Source organism: Lynx canadensis, chromosome C1 (genome assembly GCF_007474595.2).
Source record: "Lynx canadensis isolate LIC74 chromosome C1, mLynCan4.pri.v2, whole genome shotgun sequence".
NCBI lineage: Eukaryota > Metazoa > Chordata > Mammalia > Carnivora > Felidae > Lynx > Lynx canadensis.
The window spans coordinates 210227978-210246741 of NC_044310.1; the positions used below are offsets into that span (position 1 = coordinate 210227978).

The following is an 18764-nucleotide window of genomic DNA, read 5'->3' on the forward strand; positions in this document are numbered from 1 at the left end:
TACTTGTGTTTTGTTGTTGTTGTTGTAGTTGTTGTGGTGGTTTTGTTTTTTGCGTGATTAGCTTTTTCTCGTCCGAGATCCCACATTACATTTCACTGTCAAGTCTCCTCAGGCTTGTGGTGGTGGTGACAGACTCTCAGACCTCGCTTCTTCTTGATGACCATTTAACATTTTTGAGGAATGCTGGTGATTGGCATTTTAAGAATAGTACTGAGCCTGTTATTTCCCTGGTAGACAAACATCTCACGGGGCTGACTGTATTCCGCTCCCCTCATTAATTGTCACGGGGCAGAAGTGGGAGGACCCCATCTTTGTCTCCAAAGCTTGTTGTGCGCCCAGAGGAAATCCTCTTGTGAGGGCATATTGCCCAGAATTCATTCCCTTTAGGAAATCCTGTGCAAAACTAAGAAAAAAAAAGTCATCCTCTGAAAAACTCCACTTCAAGAGACAGGATCAGATCAGTGATTATCCTGTGGGAGCCCAGGCTCAGATAAGGTGAAGATATTTTGAGTGGAAGAAAATTGTAAAGCGAAACAAAAATGCCACGATATGTGTTTCAGAGTTGTGGGCCAGCGAAATAAACGACTTTCCACTGTGGCTGACCTGCTTGGCCATGATTAGTGGAGCGGGGACAGACACGGGCAGCGAAGAGGACCTCTCACAGAACCATAGTTAGATAGTAGACGAGCTGCTCTCCAGTTTGAAACCTCTCTCATGGCCACGGCCACTTGAGCGGTCTGGAGTCTGTGGTGAGGACCGGTCGTGGCTCGGATGGTGACGGCCCAGGTAGAGTTCATTGCCACTGCCAGGTGACCCCACAGAGAAGGCGGTCAACTGTTTGCTTTTTAATCAAAGAAGAAATGGTGGCAAAGATAAGGCATCGAATGTCATCCACAACAATCATTGCTCTATTTTTCGGGGGAGACAAAGTCTCAGATCAAGTCACGATTTTCGGTTCTTTTGGTAACTGGCACATATCACCGGTAAGTGTGATTCCGCCAGCATGCTGAAAGTTCATTTGTTAGACATTCATTTATTTAGTCTGTAACGATGTTTTGTGCACCACCTCCATGCAAAGCTCTAGGTTAGGTTCTATAAGAGGTTCTAAAGATATTAATCTTAATCCCTACCTCAACGAATTTATTGTCTAGCTTACTAGAGAAACGACTTGTATAAAACATGAGTGGCACAGATAAATGTCTATATGAGAAAATATCTTGCAGGTAGAGATTCAGAAAAATACAGATTTTGTATTTAAAAAACTGTAGATCCTTGGGGCGCCTGGGGGGCTCAGTTGGTTAAGCGTCCGACTCTTGATTTCGACTCAGGCCATGATCTTAGGGTTGGTGAGATCGAGCCCCGCGTCAGGCTCTGCACTGACAGTGGGGAGCCTGCTTGAGATTCTCTCTCTTCTTCTCTCTCTGCCCCTCCTCCATTCTCAAAATAAATAAAATCAACATTAAAAAGAAGTGTAGATCCTGGGGATGCTGTAGTCATCCTACGTAGTGAATAAATGTCTCAAAGTAAAAAAGAGAAAGGATGGATCTTATTTCTAGTTCTGCTCAAGAATCTGAGTGAATTCTGCATATAAAAACATTTGCATGACATGGGGCACACTCGAGTTACTGTATTAGAATTAGAAGTAGAATTCCACAGGGTTGGGATGGACAGATTAAATACCTGGTTAATTTAGACCTTGCTGGGAAATCTGTTTTGCTTTACAACATTTGTTGGAAACCTTTCCAAGAGGCATTATTATCTTTCTAATTCTTACGAAAGTATAACTCCTTTGACAACAGACTCTGGAAATTCATCCAACTCACCATTGTAAACTGTCTCTGATTCATTCCTGTTCTAAATATTCACTCCTATCCCGATAGATTGTCTTTCTTGAGAGCCGAGATGACATCTTTTACACTCCCAGGGCCCAACCGTAGTAGGGACTCAGTAAATGTAGGTGGGGTGAATCGTCTTCTAACTCAGTCCCTTACACAAGACTGGAGCTCAGGAGATGTTTATTTACGAAGACCAAGGCCTGCTTATCAGAGTTTGCCTTTCTGGGCAGTAGAGGCTGAGACGGAGGCAGGTGGGTGAGAGGTTTATTGGGAGGTGACATCTGTGACAGACGGGATGGAACAAGGCTCAGCACGAGGAGCCATCAGCCACGATGATGCAGAGGTGATAACATTTTCTGCCAAGCCCACGAGGGAGCTCCAGAGTAAAGCTCATTGGTGAGAGTCGCTTGCGGGGCAGAAATGGCCAGGCTGACCTTGGGCTCAGCCCTGGGCTCGGGGCCGCTAGGGAAGAGCGTGCCCCGGGCTCCGATGCTGAGGTGGATCCCGAAGGAGCGGCCGCTGGAGACTGTCAGCTACCGAAACACCTGCCCCCCAGCGGGGCCCCGAGTCCTTTCTTGAAGGGAGGGAACTGGACAGTACATCTTTGAGACATGTTCGTGACATGTTTTGCAGAATGACCCCATTTTGGATGCTTTGTGGCTTATAGACGCTATTCTTTGTCTTGAACAATTATTATTCTGGGCTGGCAAAATTTACCGGAATCGCTACAGGTTATTTGAATACGGAGGGAAGCCTCGAATCTGCACATCCCCAAGCAGTTCTTTTTTAAGAAAATGATGTTGTAGCCCGTAAGAATTATTAATGATAATCATCATCATTCTTTGAATGTTCATTTTTTGGTTCGCTACTTGCTCCTTCCCTAAAAAAAAGTATTTCAAACTTAACCTTTTTCAAATCTCAGTTTCTTCATCACCAAAGTAATTATGATAAAAGCGTTATATTAGAGGATTGTTGTAAGATTAAACAAGAAAGCATATGGAAGGCACAAAGTATAGTCGTATCGGGAACATTCTGTATATGTTCATTAAAGAGACAAAGGAAGCAGGAAAAAAGTAAAGAGAAAGCTCAGTCTGCACTTGACCTTCTTAGGTAAGCAAATCAATATCCTTGCTCCCCTTTCCACGGGGAAGTCACAATTAATGAAGAATCATTCTGAAGAACCCAAGCCACTTTCAGGCAGACTTGATTTCTTTATTGATTTGTATCCCCCCCCCCCCAGAAATCTCTTAGTAAAGCTGATGGTGTTTTTACATTTTATAAATGTGCTTCCTAAATGCAATGTCATTCTTCATGGGTTGCGTGTGTGTGTGCAAATTTTGGTATAGAAAATAGTAACTTTTGTGTGTGGGAATTTCAGTACTGACGTCAATGCCTTAGTAGAGGAGATACAGAAAGCGGAGCCGGTAATCACAGCTTCACGATCAGACCAAGTAAAACTTTTACTACGGAGATTACAAGACAAACTCAGGCAGCACAGCAACCACCAATTCTATCTTTTTAAGGTAATGCATGTTTTAAAATGACCAAATAGAAGAACTTCAAAGAATTGGTTGACATCCGATCAATCTGAGATAAAATGCAGATTAAATTTTCTCTTTCCCTTGGTGTCTCATATATATCTGCCAAGACTAAGTCTCAGCAAGTGTTTATTTACTGACTGAATGAAACTGAAATGTGTTTCTCAAGAGAAGTTAAAAAAAGATTGGTAGTAAGTTTAGCTGTTCTTTACGATGTTCCATTTAAAGGATGACCATTAAGGTAGCTTCAAGTTATTGAATAATTGAAGTTTCTTTTCAGTTGGAGTAATATTAAGAAGTTCTGTTTCCTGGAATATCAATACTTACTATTTTCTGCTTCCATGTGAACTAAACTATATTTCAGGAAATTATTTATCGATACGGCTTATATAATAATTTTAATGCAATGTAAATGTGCCTATTTTTCTCTATAGTTTTCTCGGTGATTAAATTTAAAGTATAACAAATGTAGTCAATTACTCAGGAATAGCTTTTAGTTTTTCTTAATTATTTAACAATATTTAATAGTTTATCCTAATATTGCTTCATATCACACTGGTTTTCTTTTTATGATTTAAATGAATTTTGAAGAAATGCCATTGTTATCAGGACGCCTGGGTGGCTCAGTCGGGTGAGCATCCGATTTATGCTCAGGTCATGATCTCACAGTTCATGAGTTCGAGCCCCGCGTCGGGCTTTTTGCTGTCAGCTCAGGGCTCGGAGCCTGCTTTGGATTCTGTGTCTCCTTATCTCTTTGCCCCTCCCTTGCTCGCTGTTTCTCTGTCTCTATCTCTCAAAAAGAAATAAACATTAAAATATTAAAAAGGAAATGTTATTATTATCTATATTTTTGGCATATTCTGTCTCATAAAAAATTACATCTTTTGTAGTCATCCCTTTAATGTATTATTGAAAGATGAGAAAGTTATTCTTGTAATATTTGTTTTTCCAGCAGGTGGCACTATTTAACTTCAAATATCAGCTCTATAACTAGAGTGACCTTGTAATTTATCTTCCAATGGGAACATTTTTGATAGTGAAAGCAGACACTATTGATAATTATGCCCCCGCAGCAGACGTAACTGGGACTGTCCCAGCCTAGCCAATCACTCCATCTGTAAACAGATCATCCAATTTATGTATGTTCGTTTGATAAATATTAAGGTATCCACTCTGTGCTTGACAGTGTAGGAATTGAAAGATAAATGAAATAAGAGCCATCCTGACTCTAGAGGAGCGTTAGGATTTCAGAAGTATTAATTAATGGTAAAATCTGCATTTGAAACGTATTTAGTGTATTTCCTGTATATGCTTTTTATGCCTATGGACAAAATCATGTGCAGTATTTAAAAGACAATATTATAAATTAATGCTATTTGGTATCTTATTTAATAGCAGTAATTTATCTTAAAAGCCATTTCATGGAAAACACAGATCCAGTATTGTTTTTGTAATTATGTTAACTACCAAATGTTTTATTGGTCTCAATGGTAGGAGATACAATGTAGTTTTTTCTCGTCTGCTCAGATAGTGAATATTGTCCACTTATTATGTATAATTAAGATAAACTTGAATATCTTCCTTGGTTTGAAATTAAAATTAATGATTTAAACTTTTTTTTTGAGTTTAAAACAAATGCTGTTTTCTCTCATTGAAGGTTCTCAGAGCACATATACTGCCATTGACTAATGTTGCACTTAATAAATCGGGGTCTTGGTAAGTTTCTGTTATTTATTTAAAACTTAAAATTTTAAAAATTTTAAATGAAAAAATTATTTATTTATTTTCTTGCACCCAAAGTCGAAAAGTTGTTTTTATTTCATTTAATTTTTAATTTTCAATTTTATTTGAATCCAAGTTAGTTAACATATAGTGCAATAATGATTTTAGGAGTACAGGTTAGTGATTTATTACTTACATATAACACCCAGTGCTCATCCCAACAAGCATCCTCCTTAGTCCCCCTCACCCATTTAGTCCATCTCCCCCAACACCCCTCCAGCAACCCTCAGTTTCTTCTCTGTATTTGAGAGTCTCTTATGGTTTGCCTCCTTCTGTTTTTATCTTGGTTTTCCTTCCCTTCCCCTATGTTCACCTGTTTTGTTTCTTACATTCCACATATGAGTGAGATCATACGCTATGTATCTTTCTCTTATCTTTCTCTGACTTTTTTCACTTAGCATAATACACTCTAGTTCCATCCACATTGTTGCAAATGGCAAGATTTCATTCTTGTCGATCTGTAACATTCCATTGTACATATAAACCACATCTTCTTTATCCATCAGTCAGTGGACATTTGGGTGCTTTCCATAATTTGGCCATTGTTGATAGCGCTGCTCTAAACATTGGGGTGCACGTGCCCCTTCGAATCAACATTTTTGTATCCTTTGAATAAATACCTAGTAGTGCAATTGCTGGGTCATAGGGTAGTTCCTTTATTAATTTTTTGAGATGAAAAAAATATTAAAAAAATTTATTAGACTTTATTATTTATAGTGGTTTTAGGTTTACAGCAAAATTGAGCAGAGGGTACAGGGATTTGCCACATACGTCTGGCCCCCACACACCCTCAGTTTCTTTCACTGGCGTCTTGCCCCAAGGACTGTGCATTTCCTACATTTGATGGGCCTACATTGACCAACACGTCATTATCACTCAAACTTCATAGTTTACATTAGGGGTTGCTCTTGCTTTCTTTCATTCTATGGGTTGACAAATGTTTAATGACAGATCTCTACCATTAAGGCATCACACAGAGCAGTTTCTCTGCCCGAAGAATCCTCTGTGCTCCATCTATTTATTTCTATATATCCCTTCCTTCCTTCCTTCCTTCCTTCCTTCCTTCCTTCCTTCCTTCTCCCTCCCTCCCTCTCTCCCTTCTTCCCTCCCTCCCTCCCTTCCTCCTTCCCTACCTCCCCCCCCTCCCTTCTTGTCTCTATTTTAGAGAGAGAGCAAGTGATCAGGGGAGAGGGGCAGAGAGAGGGAGAGAGAGTCCCAAGCAGGTTCTGCCCTGCCAGGACAAAGCTGGATTCGGGGCTTGATCCCATGACCCTGGGATCATTACCGAGCTGAAATCAAGAGGCAGACACTCAACCAACTGAGTCACCCAGGTGCCCCTCTATATTTCCCTTTCTATTCTTCATTTCTAATTTTTAACAACCAAGGATAAATTTTTTTTAAATAAAATTGTATATATATTTAAGATGTACCACATGATTTGACGTACATACACATAGTGAAATAATTGTTGCAGTCAAGCTAATTAACATATTATCTCCTCACAGTTACCACTTTTTGTGTGTGTGAAGAAAGCACTTGAAATCTATTCTTTTAGTGTATTTCAAGCCAGAATTATTATTTTATTTTATTTTTTATTTATTTATGTTGTAATTTACATTCAAGTTAGTTAGCATATAGCACAATAATGATTTCAGGAGTAGAATCCAATGATTCATCCCCTACGTATAACACCCAGTGCTCATCCCAACAAGTGTCTTCCTTGATGCCCCTTGCCCATTTAGCCCATCTCCCCACCCCCAACCCCTCCAGCAACCCTCAGTTTGTTCTCTATATTTAAGAGTCTCTTGTGTTTTGTCCCCTCCCTGTTTTTATATTGTTTTTGCTTCCCTTCTCTTATGTTCATCTGTTTTGTATCTTAAATTCTACATATGAGTGAAGTCATATGATATTTGTCTTTCTCTTACTAATTTTGCTGAGCATAATACACTCTAGTTCCATCCATGTTGTTGCACATGGCAAGATTTCATTCTTTTTGATTGCCAAGTAACATTCTATTGTGTGTGTGTGTGTGCGTGTGTGTGTGTATGTATACACACACACACACGCGCACACACACACACACACACACACACACATATATGCCACATCTTCTTTATCCACTCATCTGCTGATGGACATTTGGGCTCTTTCCATACTTTGGCTATGCACTCCTATGAACAGTGGGGTGCATGTGCCCCTTTGAAACAGCAAGTCTGTGTCCTTTGGATAAATATTCAGCAGAGAAATTGCAGGGTCATAGGGTAATTCTATTTTTAATTTTTTGAGGAACCTCCATACTGTTTTCCAGAGTGGCTGCACCAGTTTGTATTCCCACCAGCATTCCTCTTTTTCCACATCCTCAACATCTGTCATTGCCTGAGTTAAATTTAGCCATTCTGACAGGTGTGAGGTGGTATCTTATTGTGGTTTTGATTTCTATTTCTCTGATGATGAATGATGTTGAGCATTTTTTCATGTGTTGGTTGACCATCTGGATGTCTTCTCTGGTGAAGTGTCTATTCATGTCTTTTGCCCATTTCTTCACTGGCTTATTTGTTTTTTGGGGGTTGAGTTTGATAAGTTCTTTATAGATTTTGGATACTAACCCTTTATCTGATATGTCATTTGCAAATATCTTCTCTCATTCTGTCGGTTGCCTTTTAGTTTTGCTGATTGTTTCCTTTGCTGTGCAGAAGCCTTTTATTTTCATGAGGTCCCAGTAGCTCATTTTTGCTTTTGTTTCCCTTGCCTCCAGAGACGTGAGTAAGAAGTTGCTGCGGGCAAGATGAAAGAGGTTTTGCCTGCTTTCTCTTCGAGGATTTTGATGGCTTCCTGTCTTACATTGAGGCCTTTCATCCATTTTGAGTTTATTTTTGTGTATGGTGTAAGAAAGTGGTCCAGGTTCATTCTTCTGCATGTTGCTGTCCAGTTTTCCCAGCACCACTTGCTGAAGAGACTGTCTTTATTCCATTGGATATTCTTTCCTGCTTTGTCAAAGATTAGTTGGCCATACGTTTGTGGGTCCATTTCTGGGTTCTCTATTCTGTTCCATTAATCTGTGTGTCAGTTTTTGTGCCAGTACCATACTGTCTTGATGATAACAGCTTTGTAATTCATCTTGAAGTCCGGAATTATGATGTCTCCAGTTTTGTTTTTCTTTTTCAGGATTGCTTTGGAAATTCAGGATCTTTTCTGGTTCCATACAAATTTTAAGATTGTTTGTTCCAGCTCTGTGAAGAATCCTGGTGTTATTTTGATAGGGATTGCATTGAATATGTAGATTGCTTTGGATAGTATCGACATTTTAACAATATTTGTTCTTCCAATTCTTGAGCATGGAATATTTTTCCTGTTTTTTGTTTTGGTATCTTGTTCAGTTTCTTTCATCAGCTTTCTATAGTTTTCAGTGTATAGACTTTTAACCTCTTTGGTTAGATTTATTCCTAGGTATTTTATGGTTTTTGGTGCAATTGTAAATGGGATCAATTCCTTGATTTCTCTTTCTGCTGCTTCATTGTTGGTGTATAGAAGTGCAACTAATTTCTGTGCACTAATTTTATATCTTGTGACTTTGCTGAATTCATGGATCAGTTCTAGCTCAGGTCAATATTATTATTATTATTTTTTTTTTTTAAATTTTTTTTTCAACGTTTATTTATTTTTGGGACAGAGAGAGACAGAGCATGAACGGGGGAGGGGCAGAGAGAGAGGGAGACACAGAATCGGAAGCAGGCCCCAGGCTCTGAGCCATCAGCCCAGAGCCCGACGCGGGGCTCGAACTCACGGACCGCGAGATCGTGACCTGGCTGAAGTCGGACGCTTAACCGACCGCGCCACCCAGGCGCCCTCAGGTCAATATTATTAACTATAGTGATTATGCCTGTGCATTACATCTCTAGATTTATTCATCCTACATAACTGCAAATTTATGCTCTTTAACCAATGTCTCCCCATTTCTCCCACTCCCCGTCCTTGGTGACTACTGTTCTACTGTCTGCTTCTATGAATTTGACTTTTTTTAGATTCCACCTGTGTGTGAGATCAGACAATACTTGTTTTTCTGTGTCTGGCTTATTTCACTTAGCATAATGCCCTCCAAGTTCGTCCATGTTTTTGCAAGTGGCAGAGTTTCTTTCTTTCTCATGGCTAAACAGTATGACATTCATTCCCTGGTGGATATTTGTTGTTTCAGTGTTTTGGCTATTGTGAACAGCTCTGCAAAGAACATGCAGTGCAGATACCTTTATGAGACCCTGATTTCATTAAAAAAACTTTTTTTTTAACGTTTATTTATTTTTGAGACAGAGAGAGACAGAGCATGAACGGGGGAGGAGCAGAGAGAGAGGGAGACACAGAATCTGAAGCAGGCTCCAGGCTCTGAGCCGTCAGCACAGAGCCCAACGCGGGGCTCGAACTCACAGACCGCGAGATCGTGACCTGAGCCGAAGTCGGACGCTCAACCGACCGAGCCACCCAGGCACCCCTGATTTCATTTTTTTTATATACACCCAGAAGTGAGATTGTGGGATCATACGGTAGTTTTATTTTTAATTTTTTGGGGGACCCACCATCCTATCTTCCATCATGACTGTGCCAGTTTACTTCCCTGAAAAGCTAAGAGGAAGTGTCTGGAGAAGAATCAAAGGTACACTGCCTTGTCAACCCTTTTGTTTGGTTGAGTTTCCTTGTCAGAATTTATCATTTATCTGTTTACCCTTTATCGTTACCACCTGACACTCAGACTTTTTTTTAAATTTTATTTATTAATTAATTTCTTTATTTAATTTATTTGTTTTAATTAATTTATTTAAATTTAAGTTAGCATACAGTGCAGTACTGGTTTCGAGAGTAGAACTCAATGATTCATCACTTCTGTATAACACCCAGTGCTCATCACAAGTGCCCTGCTTAATGCCCATCACTCACTTAGTGAACCCTAACCCTAACCCTACCTCTAATCCTACCCCGCCTCCCTCCCTCCATCAACCCTCAGTTTGTTCTCAGTATATAAGAGTCTCTTACGGTTTACCTCCCTCTGTTTTTATCTTACTGTTCCTTCTCTTCCTTTATGTTCATCTGTTGTGTTTCCTAAATTCGACATATGAGTGAAATCATCTGACACTTGTCTTTCTCTGACTGACTGTTTTTCACTTAGTATAATACACTCTGGTTCCATCCACATTGTCGCAAATGGCCAGATTTCATTCTTTTTTATTGCAGACCAGCTTTTTACTTCTGTGCACTTTTTTCTGTGTTGGGGAAGTAGCTTTCCTAATGGAGTATTTAAGGAGTAACTAAGATAGTATTTTTAACTTTAAAATATTAGAGGTCAAAGGGTGCATAGGTGACTCAGTTGTTTCAGTGTGGTCAACTCTTGATTTTGGCTCGTCATCTCAGGGTCGTGAGATCGAGCCCTTCATTGGGCTCCATGCTGAACATGGAGCCTGCTTGAGATTCTCTCTCTCTCTCTCTCTCTCTCTGTCTCTCCTCCCCCTCCCCACTTGCATGTGCTCCTTCTCTCTAAAATAAAAAACTACATATGAGAGACCAACATACAAATTATTCCTGTAGAAGAATAGTCATGTAAGAGGATTGCTAATCTTCAGTAAATAGTCACTGACACTTACTAGTTTGCCAGTCATGTTCCAGGGCAGTAAACCAGATGGGTAGAAGAAAGACTAGCAAAGAGGTGAATGTACCTGCTCAGGGTGTGCTTTGGGGTCAAGTTGAGGTCCTAGAGACAGCCAGTGCAGTTGGTCTTGTGGGCCATGAGCAGAAATTTGAATTTTCCTCTGGATTGTTAGGAAGCCATCAGAGGGAAGTTAAAAAAAAAAAAACAAACCAAAAACCTCCAATTTCGGTGTGGAAGATAGACTCATAAGGAGTAAGGACCATGTGTGAGCCAAGATCTATTAGAAGATGGTTTCATGGTTTAGGCAAGAGACGGAGGCAATGGAGCTTGGTGAAATGCAGCCACACTAGGGGTGTATTTTGAGATTGGGCTCACAGAATTTACTAATAGATTGTGTGTGGTATATGAGGGGATTAGAGGAACCAAAGATGATGCTAAGATTTTATGGGCTGACCAATGGGAAGAACGATACTGTTTATTGAGATCTGTTAGAATTTCAGAAAATGTTGCTGATTAATATTATTTAATTCATAATTATTTATAAGAATGATTATTGGCAGGATTACTCTTAATCTGATTTAGTGGCTCTGTTTTGGTTTAGGGATAAAATTAAAAAAGTTCCTAATAAAAGGATGTAGCTATTGTCCCCAATTTAACGGTTCTCCATACACGATTTCATTTTGTAAAAAGCAAGATGGGGCACCTGGGTGGCTCAGTCTTGGTTAAGCGTCTGACTTCAGCTCAGGTCATGATCTCACGGTTTGTGAGTTCGAGCCCCGCCTTGGGCTCTGTGCTGACAGCTCAGAGCCTGGAGCCTGCTTCGGGTTCTGTGTCTCCTTCTCTCTCTGCCCCTCCCCTGCTCATGCTCTGTTGCTCTCTCTCTCAAAAATAAAGAAAGATTAAAAAAAAGAAGAGCAAGATAAATGGGGTTATAATCTTGTAGGTAAAAAAACAAGGTCTTTATTAACACGCTGCTGTTGTCACTTTGTGATCTATTTGTCTCCGGCGTGTTAGCTTTATTACAGGAAGCTATGATCGGACGTGTAAACTTTGGGATACTGCATCTGGAGAGGAGCTTCATACCCTGGAGGGCCACCGGAATGTGGTTTATGCCATAGCATTCAACAATCCGTATGGGTAAACAGACATTCAGTCATTCACTTCTTCCTCATTAATCCATTAAATCCTTTATTTTCTCTCCATTTATTCATGTCTTCCTCTGGTTTTTGGGGGATGAAAAGAAAAAGAGAACTAAAATTTCCAAGTGCCTGGATGTGTGCTTTGAAAGCTTTTTAAATACCCCTTTTGGTGCTTAAAGGAGTTTGGGGATAGGTCTTCTTTTTCTCACATAAAGTATATAAAGTTCAAGGACCTTTCTCAAAATCACGGGGTAGTTAAGAGGCGAGCTAAAGTCCCAAGTTCAAGCAGGGCTGAGTCCCGTCCCCTGGGAGTTCTCTGACAGGCACTTATGTCCTATTGATGTTTAGAGCACTGGCTTCTGGAGAATGTGACATACCCCCAGAGCATGGTTTACCTTGTTCAGAAGTTAATTTACAGTCTTAGCTGAAAAAAAAAAAAATGGGTCCGGTGGCATGCTAGGTAACAGTACAAGATATAATAGCATTTTTAAACCAGCCTCTAGTTAACTGATTCAACAGATCTCTAGCTCTCCTTCTGCATGACGTACTGCTGGTACCCAAGGCTCCCTGGATATTTGCAGAAACTGGGCCATCCACTGGTGTGCTCAGCTTTTCTTCCCACCGGTTAGGTCTAAGTCTACCATGAGTTACTTGTATTTGTCCATAAATCTGCTTATGGTTGTTGTGATTTCAACTTTAATGATCGAATTGAATTAAATAGTGCTTAAACTAATGAAATATGCGTGTGAAAAGAAAGCTGTTATTTTTTCGTGAAAACGTAGCTAAGGTAAATCTTTGAAAAATTGCTAGTGAGTGAAGTTGTAGGTGAGGTCAGTGTAAACATTAGAAAATGCATGGAAACATTTCGAACTATCTTTGTACTCAGATGGTCCTACAAGTGTGTTTAAGTTCTCAAATTGGAACTTGTAGAGGTTGGGTAGGATTTCTGTAAGGCAGATAATGAGCTCCAGGTAGCCAAAGAAAAGGCCTTTGCCTTGCGTATTTGAGTAAAAGTGTGTTTTTTTTTTTTTTTAATTTTTTTTTTCAACGTTTATTTATTTTTGGGACAGAGACAGACAGAGCATGAACGGGGGAGGGGCAGAGAGAGAGGTAGACACAGAATCGGAAACAGGCTCCAGGCTCCGAGCCATCAGCCCAGAGCCTGACGCGGGGCTCGAACTCACGGACCGCGAGATCGTGACCTGGCTGAAGTCGGACGCTTAACCGACTGCGCCACCCAGGCGCCCCTGAGTAAAAGTTTTTAATGTGTGTCTTTTTTCATGACTGACCACTGTGACTTTTTCCATTCACTAAGCTGTCTCAGTAAATATGTCTCGTTTATGATAGTATTATGATGACTAGAACACAACAGTAAATGGCTTGAAAGTTAGAAGAGAAAGGCCAGTGGGATTTCTCTTGGTGGAGGTTCTGAGGATGATGTGCAACTCCAGCAGGAGCTTGGAGGTGGAAAATAAAGGAGGTGGGAGGGCACCTTGGGGGAGGGCACCCTCCAGCTCCATGGCCTAGGTGGGGCTTTGCCCTGCTCCCCCAGTGCCCCTGGCTCTCTAGTGGATGTTTTCTGGTGAGAATCAGAAGTGGGTGAGCTCAGAGTGTTCTGCGTAGTTTGAACTCTGTTCTGGACGACTGAGTTGTCATGAAGGCTTTGTGTACAAAGGAGGGACGCAATGCAAGTGCCATTTTGGGAGGGCTGTTCTGGAAGAGAGAAGGGGTCAGAGGGTTTGGATTGGGATGAAACAGGAGGCAAGGAATTTAGTTAGGAGGCAGATAAAAAGATACATTCATGGGATGATGAGAACAGTCTAGGGTAGTGGCAGGGGCGATAAAGGGAATCCTATCAAAATCTGATGCACTTAAAGTAGAAATTTTATACCATATACGTTAAAAACTTGATATGTAGGTTGCTAATGTCATTATATCTTTCTAAGATGTAACACAGTTTAAATCATATCAATTGTGATGGCACAATCAAACTTAATTGGTACATTAAAATGATTAAGTATTCCAATTACATTACCAAAAACTTAACTTGGATGTATGCAGTTTTACATTGTAGAGAATGATAGTTTTTATAATGCCTTATTGCACCAACCTGTGGGAGAGAGATTTAATTGCTATTATAAATGATAATGCTTTACCTCTACTATAATTCCTACTTTACTTGCAGTGTTATTTAAAGGACTTTAACAGTATGTTCTGCATGATGTAATATAATATCCTATAATATTATACTTACAAGACAGGATATTTTTGCATATCTATCTTAGAACAAAGTTTTGGGGGGATAGAGAGGGGAGGAACTCTTCATCTTTTGGCCTTTCTATTGGATTCTACCAAGACCCCCTGACAAAAAACTCGCTTGTCCAATTACATAGTCTGATGATTTATGTATGGATTAAAGCAGCCTTTTTCACAGCACTTTGGGGCACTGGGGGTTCAGCAGAGTGAGTTCAAGATTCAAGATCACCACCAAAGAATGAGAGGGTGTGTGTGTGTGTGAGAGAGAGAGAGAGAGAGAGACAGAAACAGAGACAGAGAGACAGAGAGACAGAAAGACAGAGATAGAGATAGAAGAACCAGGTTAGTTCTTACATGTTTTATACATTGGGTCGGAAGTAAGCTTTGATTCTATAAAGTAATTTTAAAAACTGTGAAATCAGTGTTATCTTTTATAATGTAGTGGTGAATGGGTGTAGAGAGCAGTGTGTGATCCAACAGGAGCTGAGAGAGAAACAGCAGCAACTTGAGACAATATGTCTGAGGGGGAGGAGGGCTGGAGAGTGGAGGGAAGGAGCTGACAAAGAGCACACAGTGCTCTCAGCATATCTGAGCAGAAGTTGGACATCAGCAGCTGATGAGAAATGCTCAGACCAGATGGGGAGAGAGTTAGTGCAGACTTTGGGTTGACAACCAGCCTTGAGTGTTAGGAAGCTCGAGGTGGGTGGGTGGGTATTATCCAGAACAGTCTGTCCCTGGAGCATGGAGCATGGACAGAAAGGACCTGACTCCTTTAGTATCAGAGACCACAGAAACACTTATGTGGGTGGCCTGAGAGTGAAGGAGAGATACAGGGCACTAATGTTAGTTTGGATAAAATATAAATCCTATGACTGTGCCAAGCACATAGAATTTGCTTTAAGATACGTATTTGGGTCTTAAGACCCAATAAGAGTCTTGAACAATGAGCTTGCAGTATAACCGGTGACCCCGTTGGGTGAAGCATTTTGATGAGTTGCTATAAAAGACAGGGGTCAATGGTAAAGGAAAAGATTTAGTTCCATGGTCAAAGGTTATGCGGGCCAACCTACTCTTATCTGTCTGGTGTTGATAGTAACCCTGCTCTGCGGTGTACATGGAAAGCCTCTTGTTTGAAAGGGACTGAGGTCTCACCATATTTCCTCTGAAAACCGTCTTCCTTCACCAAAGAGCTGACAATTGGGATATTAGCAGCATTATTTTCCCAAGGAGACACTAAATTCTCAAAAACTCATCTAGCCATGTGGTTCATTGGATTTATACCTTTTCATTTTTCTTCTTTTAAATTCAATGTTATCCTTGTCAGTAGATCTAATAGAATTTTTCCGTTTCCTGCCTCTCATACATTTTTAATTTCCATTTGGTAGGAGTTTTCTAAACTAAAAAATTTACCATATTCATTGTGCTAGTTTAAAAACTGATTGTAATCCCAAACATAAATTTATACTTTCAACGTAAAACATTTTAGATTAAATGCATAATCTTATATTATTGAAAAATTAGACCTTAAAATTGTTATCCACCGAAACAAACGTAAGATTGTTTGTTGTTTCAAAAACGAAGTAAATTTCTGAGTAGATGCAGACCTACGTATTAATGTCTTGTCTTAATTCAGTGTCTCATATAGTGTGTTTGAATTTGTTTTCAAAATCTACCTTTGTTTTAAATTTTAGTGACAAAATTGCCACTGGATCCTTTGATAAGACTTGTAAGCTATGGAGTGTAGACACGGGAAAATGTTACCATACCTTTAGAGGTCATACAGCAGAAATAGTGAGTATATTTATTTTGTTATATTTTTTATGTTGTTGTTTTCCTTCTTCTTCTTCTTCTTCTTCTTCTTCTTCTTCTTCTTCTTCTTCTTCGCTTTTCTCTTTCTCTCTTTTTTAATAGACTTTATTTTTTACAGGAGTTTTATATTCACAACAAGACTGAGTGGAAGGTACAGAGATTTCCCATATATTCCCTCCCATCCCCCCAGAACCAAGCATGTCCCTTTATGAACATCCCCCACCAAAATGGTACCTTTGTTACAATTGATGGACCTATGTCAACACATCATTGCTATTTCTTTTTAGGAGTCCATCATATAAAAGTGGTGGTTCTACCTTCATGATTAATTTTATAATTCTATCCAGTATTTTTAGTTTACATTTATTCCATATGGTGACATCTATGTAAATTACAAGCTATTCGAGTGTTTATATATTAAAGATGTCGTTCAATAACCTGCATCCTGCATTGACCAATTAGATGTGTAATATGATAAACATTTAAATGCAATATCCAACCTGACTTCTTCTTTTTCATTGACTTGCTTTTGAAGGATTGACTTGATGGGGGTTGATAAAATTCTTAACATAGCTTTTAAAGTACCTTTTTAAAATATATATATATATATATATATATATATATATATGTATATATATCACGGGAAATATTTAGGCTGATTGTTTCCCGGATATCATTAGAATTCAAATTTGCATAAATAGTTTGATACTCTAAATAGCTTTCACTATTGGGAGGCCTTGACCTTGGCCAATTCTGTGTTACAGCTTATAACAATGAGTGAGATAATTGGCACCCCATGGAACAAATGATAGCTTTTAAAAATAAACAAGCTGCTTATTTTAGGAGTAAAATTTATTTATATTTATCCTTCAAACTCATGGTGTACTCGTCCAATAAGGGCTCGTGCTATGTTTAATACTTTGCTAGACACTGGGGGATAATGCAGTGAAAAACTAATAACCGACTCGTTAATTGCGCTCAGTGTGCACAAAGCGCTGTCCTAAGCCCTTCACATATATTAGCTTAGTTGCATCTCATAACAACCCTAAGGGCTAGATATTTCCCCCTTTTACAGTCCAAGATGCTGAGGCATAGAGTACGTAATTTACCCAAAGTTATAAAAAAGACATAATCCTCATTCTCACACTCCCTTGGAACTTTGAAAAAGTTTTTTTTTTTATATATGGTTCCTAGGAAAACATTGATTTTTTCATAGTCAACAACATTAATCCAATAAATATTTACTGAATATTGGCTGCGTGTCGAGCCCTGGCCTACGTGTTTGGCATGCCAAATAGAATCACACATAGATCTTGTCCTGCAGGGATTTTGTACTTTAGTAGAGGGAGTAGAGGCACCAATAAATAAGTTCAAAGATGCTTTGTGGGTGTGCTAGAAGTTCGTGGGGAGTTTAGTGTGGTCACAGAGGGGAGCACCCAGTAGGGGGGTGCTGAGGAGAGACTTTGCACGTGTACTCAGGATGAGGAAGCAGCACGCCCAGAGGAGGTGTGCAACGGTGGTGGGTGCTTTTGAACTCGGGTGACTCTGTGTGGCCAGAGCAGCGCTTCCCAGCCTCACCCTGGGGTGATATACACAGAATATGCCAACGTGGCCATGCAACGCACGGAGGGGAGCTGCCTTCTGCCCATGGGCAGGGGTGCTGGCTGAGGACCCCTTGTGCTGTCCAGCTGCCTGGATTCAAGGCACCTTATCTTGGCACCTGCAACCCATTCAGAGCCACATCGCATGGTGAGCATGATCGAAGTGGCCCGTAGTTTTGATTCCTATGCTATACTAAGGAATTAGGGCTTCATCCTGTGGATGGTGCTGTGCTGTTGGGACTCTTAAGCTGGGGGATCGCGTGGTCACTTTGAGTCTTTGGGAAGATCATTCTTTTGGCAGTGTGCAGCATGATCGGAGGTAGGGGCTGGTGGGGCATCTTGTTTCCAAGCAGAAATGACAGAGGCGTAGGTGGTGGAGGAGTAGGACTGGGTCAGCAAGTAGATGTGAGACCTGAAGGAAAAAAGGGCCCCCAGAGAGATTCCCTGATTTCAGACAATGGCAGTACCGTTCACCAATTCTCTATACAGAAGGAAAAGCAGCTCTGTGTTCATATGACTCACGTGTCTTAGACTGATTGGTCCAAGCTGCCCGCGTGATGTCCATCGGAGGCCCTTTGGGCTTGAATTGAGTGGCAAAGTCTGGGCAGGAGACACGGATATGTGGGTGAGTCAGTGGTATTAGGGTGGCAGTGGGGACCACTGAGGAAGTGAGATTTCTGAAAGGAAAAGGGTCAGTATGGGGAGAAGTGTGATGGCATCTCGAGCAGACGGAGAAGAGGAGAACCCTCCAAAAGATACAAAAAACAGACAGGAAGCAAAAGAAGAAAAGCAGAGCAGGGTCATGGCTGTCAAGAGGGAAGAAAATATGGAGAAGAAAGGGGTCAACACCGCAGATGTCAAGGAGGTTAAGTGGGGTGACCGACAGAGCCATTGGATCGGCCCTTTAACCAAAGTGGTTCCAGTAGAGTTGAAGAGTGGGGGATGGGCAGTCAGGGATTTGGTGGTGAAAGGGAAAAAGTAGTCGAAAAGGGGGCACGTAGAGTCAAGGGAGGGTTTGTTTTTATGTGGGAAAAGCCCAAGCATGTTTCTAGGCCACTAGGAGGGATCTAGTCCAGAAGGAGAGAAAAAATCAGTGGGCACGTGGCTCCTAGGTATGTGGGCAAGAGGGTGTCCCAGAAGGGCAAAGGGATCCCTCTGCACCTGAGACGGAC

General features: G+C 40.5%; 1 protein-coding gene across 2 annotated transcripts in view; it reads left to right on the forward strand.

The window, feature by feature from the left end:
• Nucleotides 1–18764, forward strand: part of DAW1 (dynein assembly factor with WD repeats 1) — a 46773-nt gene that overhangs the window by 11823 nt on the left and 16186 nt on the right. For both annotated transcript variants that reach the window (XM_030327619.1, XM_030327620.1), the window contains exons 3-6: nt 3214–3358; nt 5031–5089; nt 11802–11924; nt 15874–15973. In XM_030327619.1, the coding sequence (XP_030183479.1) occupies nt 3214–3358; nt 5031–5089; nt 11802–11924; nt 15874–15973 (427 nt within the window). The remainder of the gene's footprint in view (nt 1–3213; nt 3359–5030; nt 5090–11801; nt 11925–15873; nt 15974–18764) is intronic.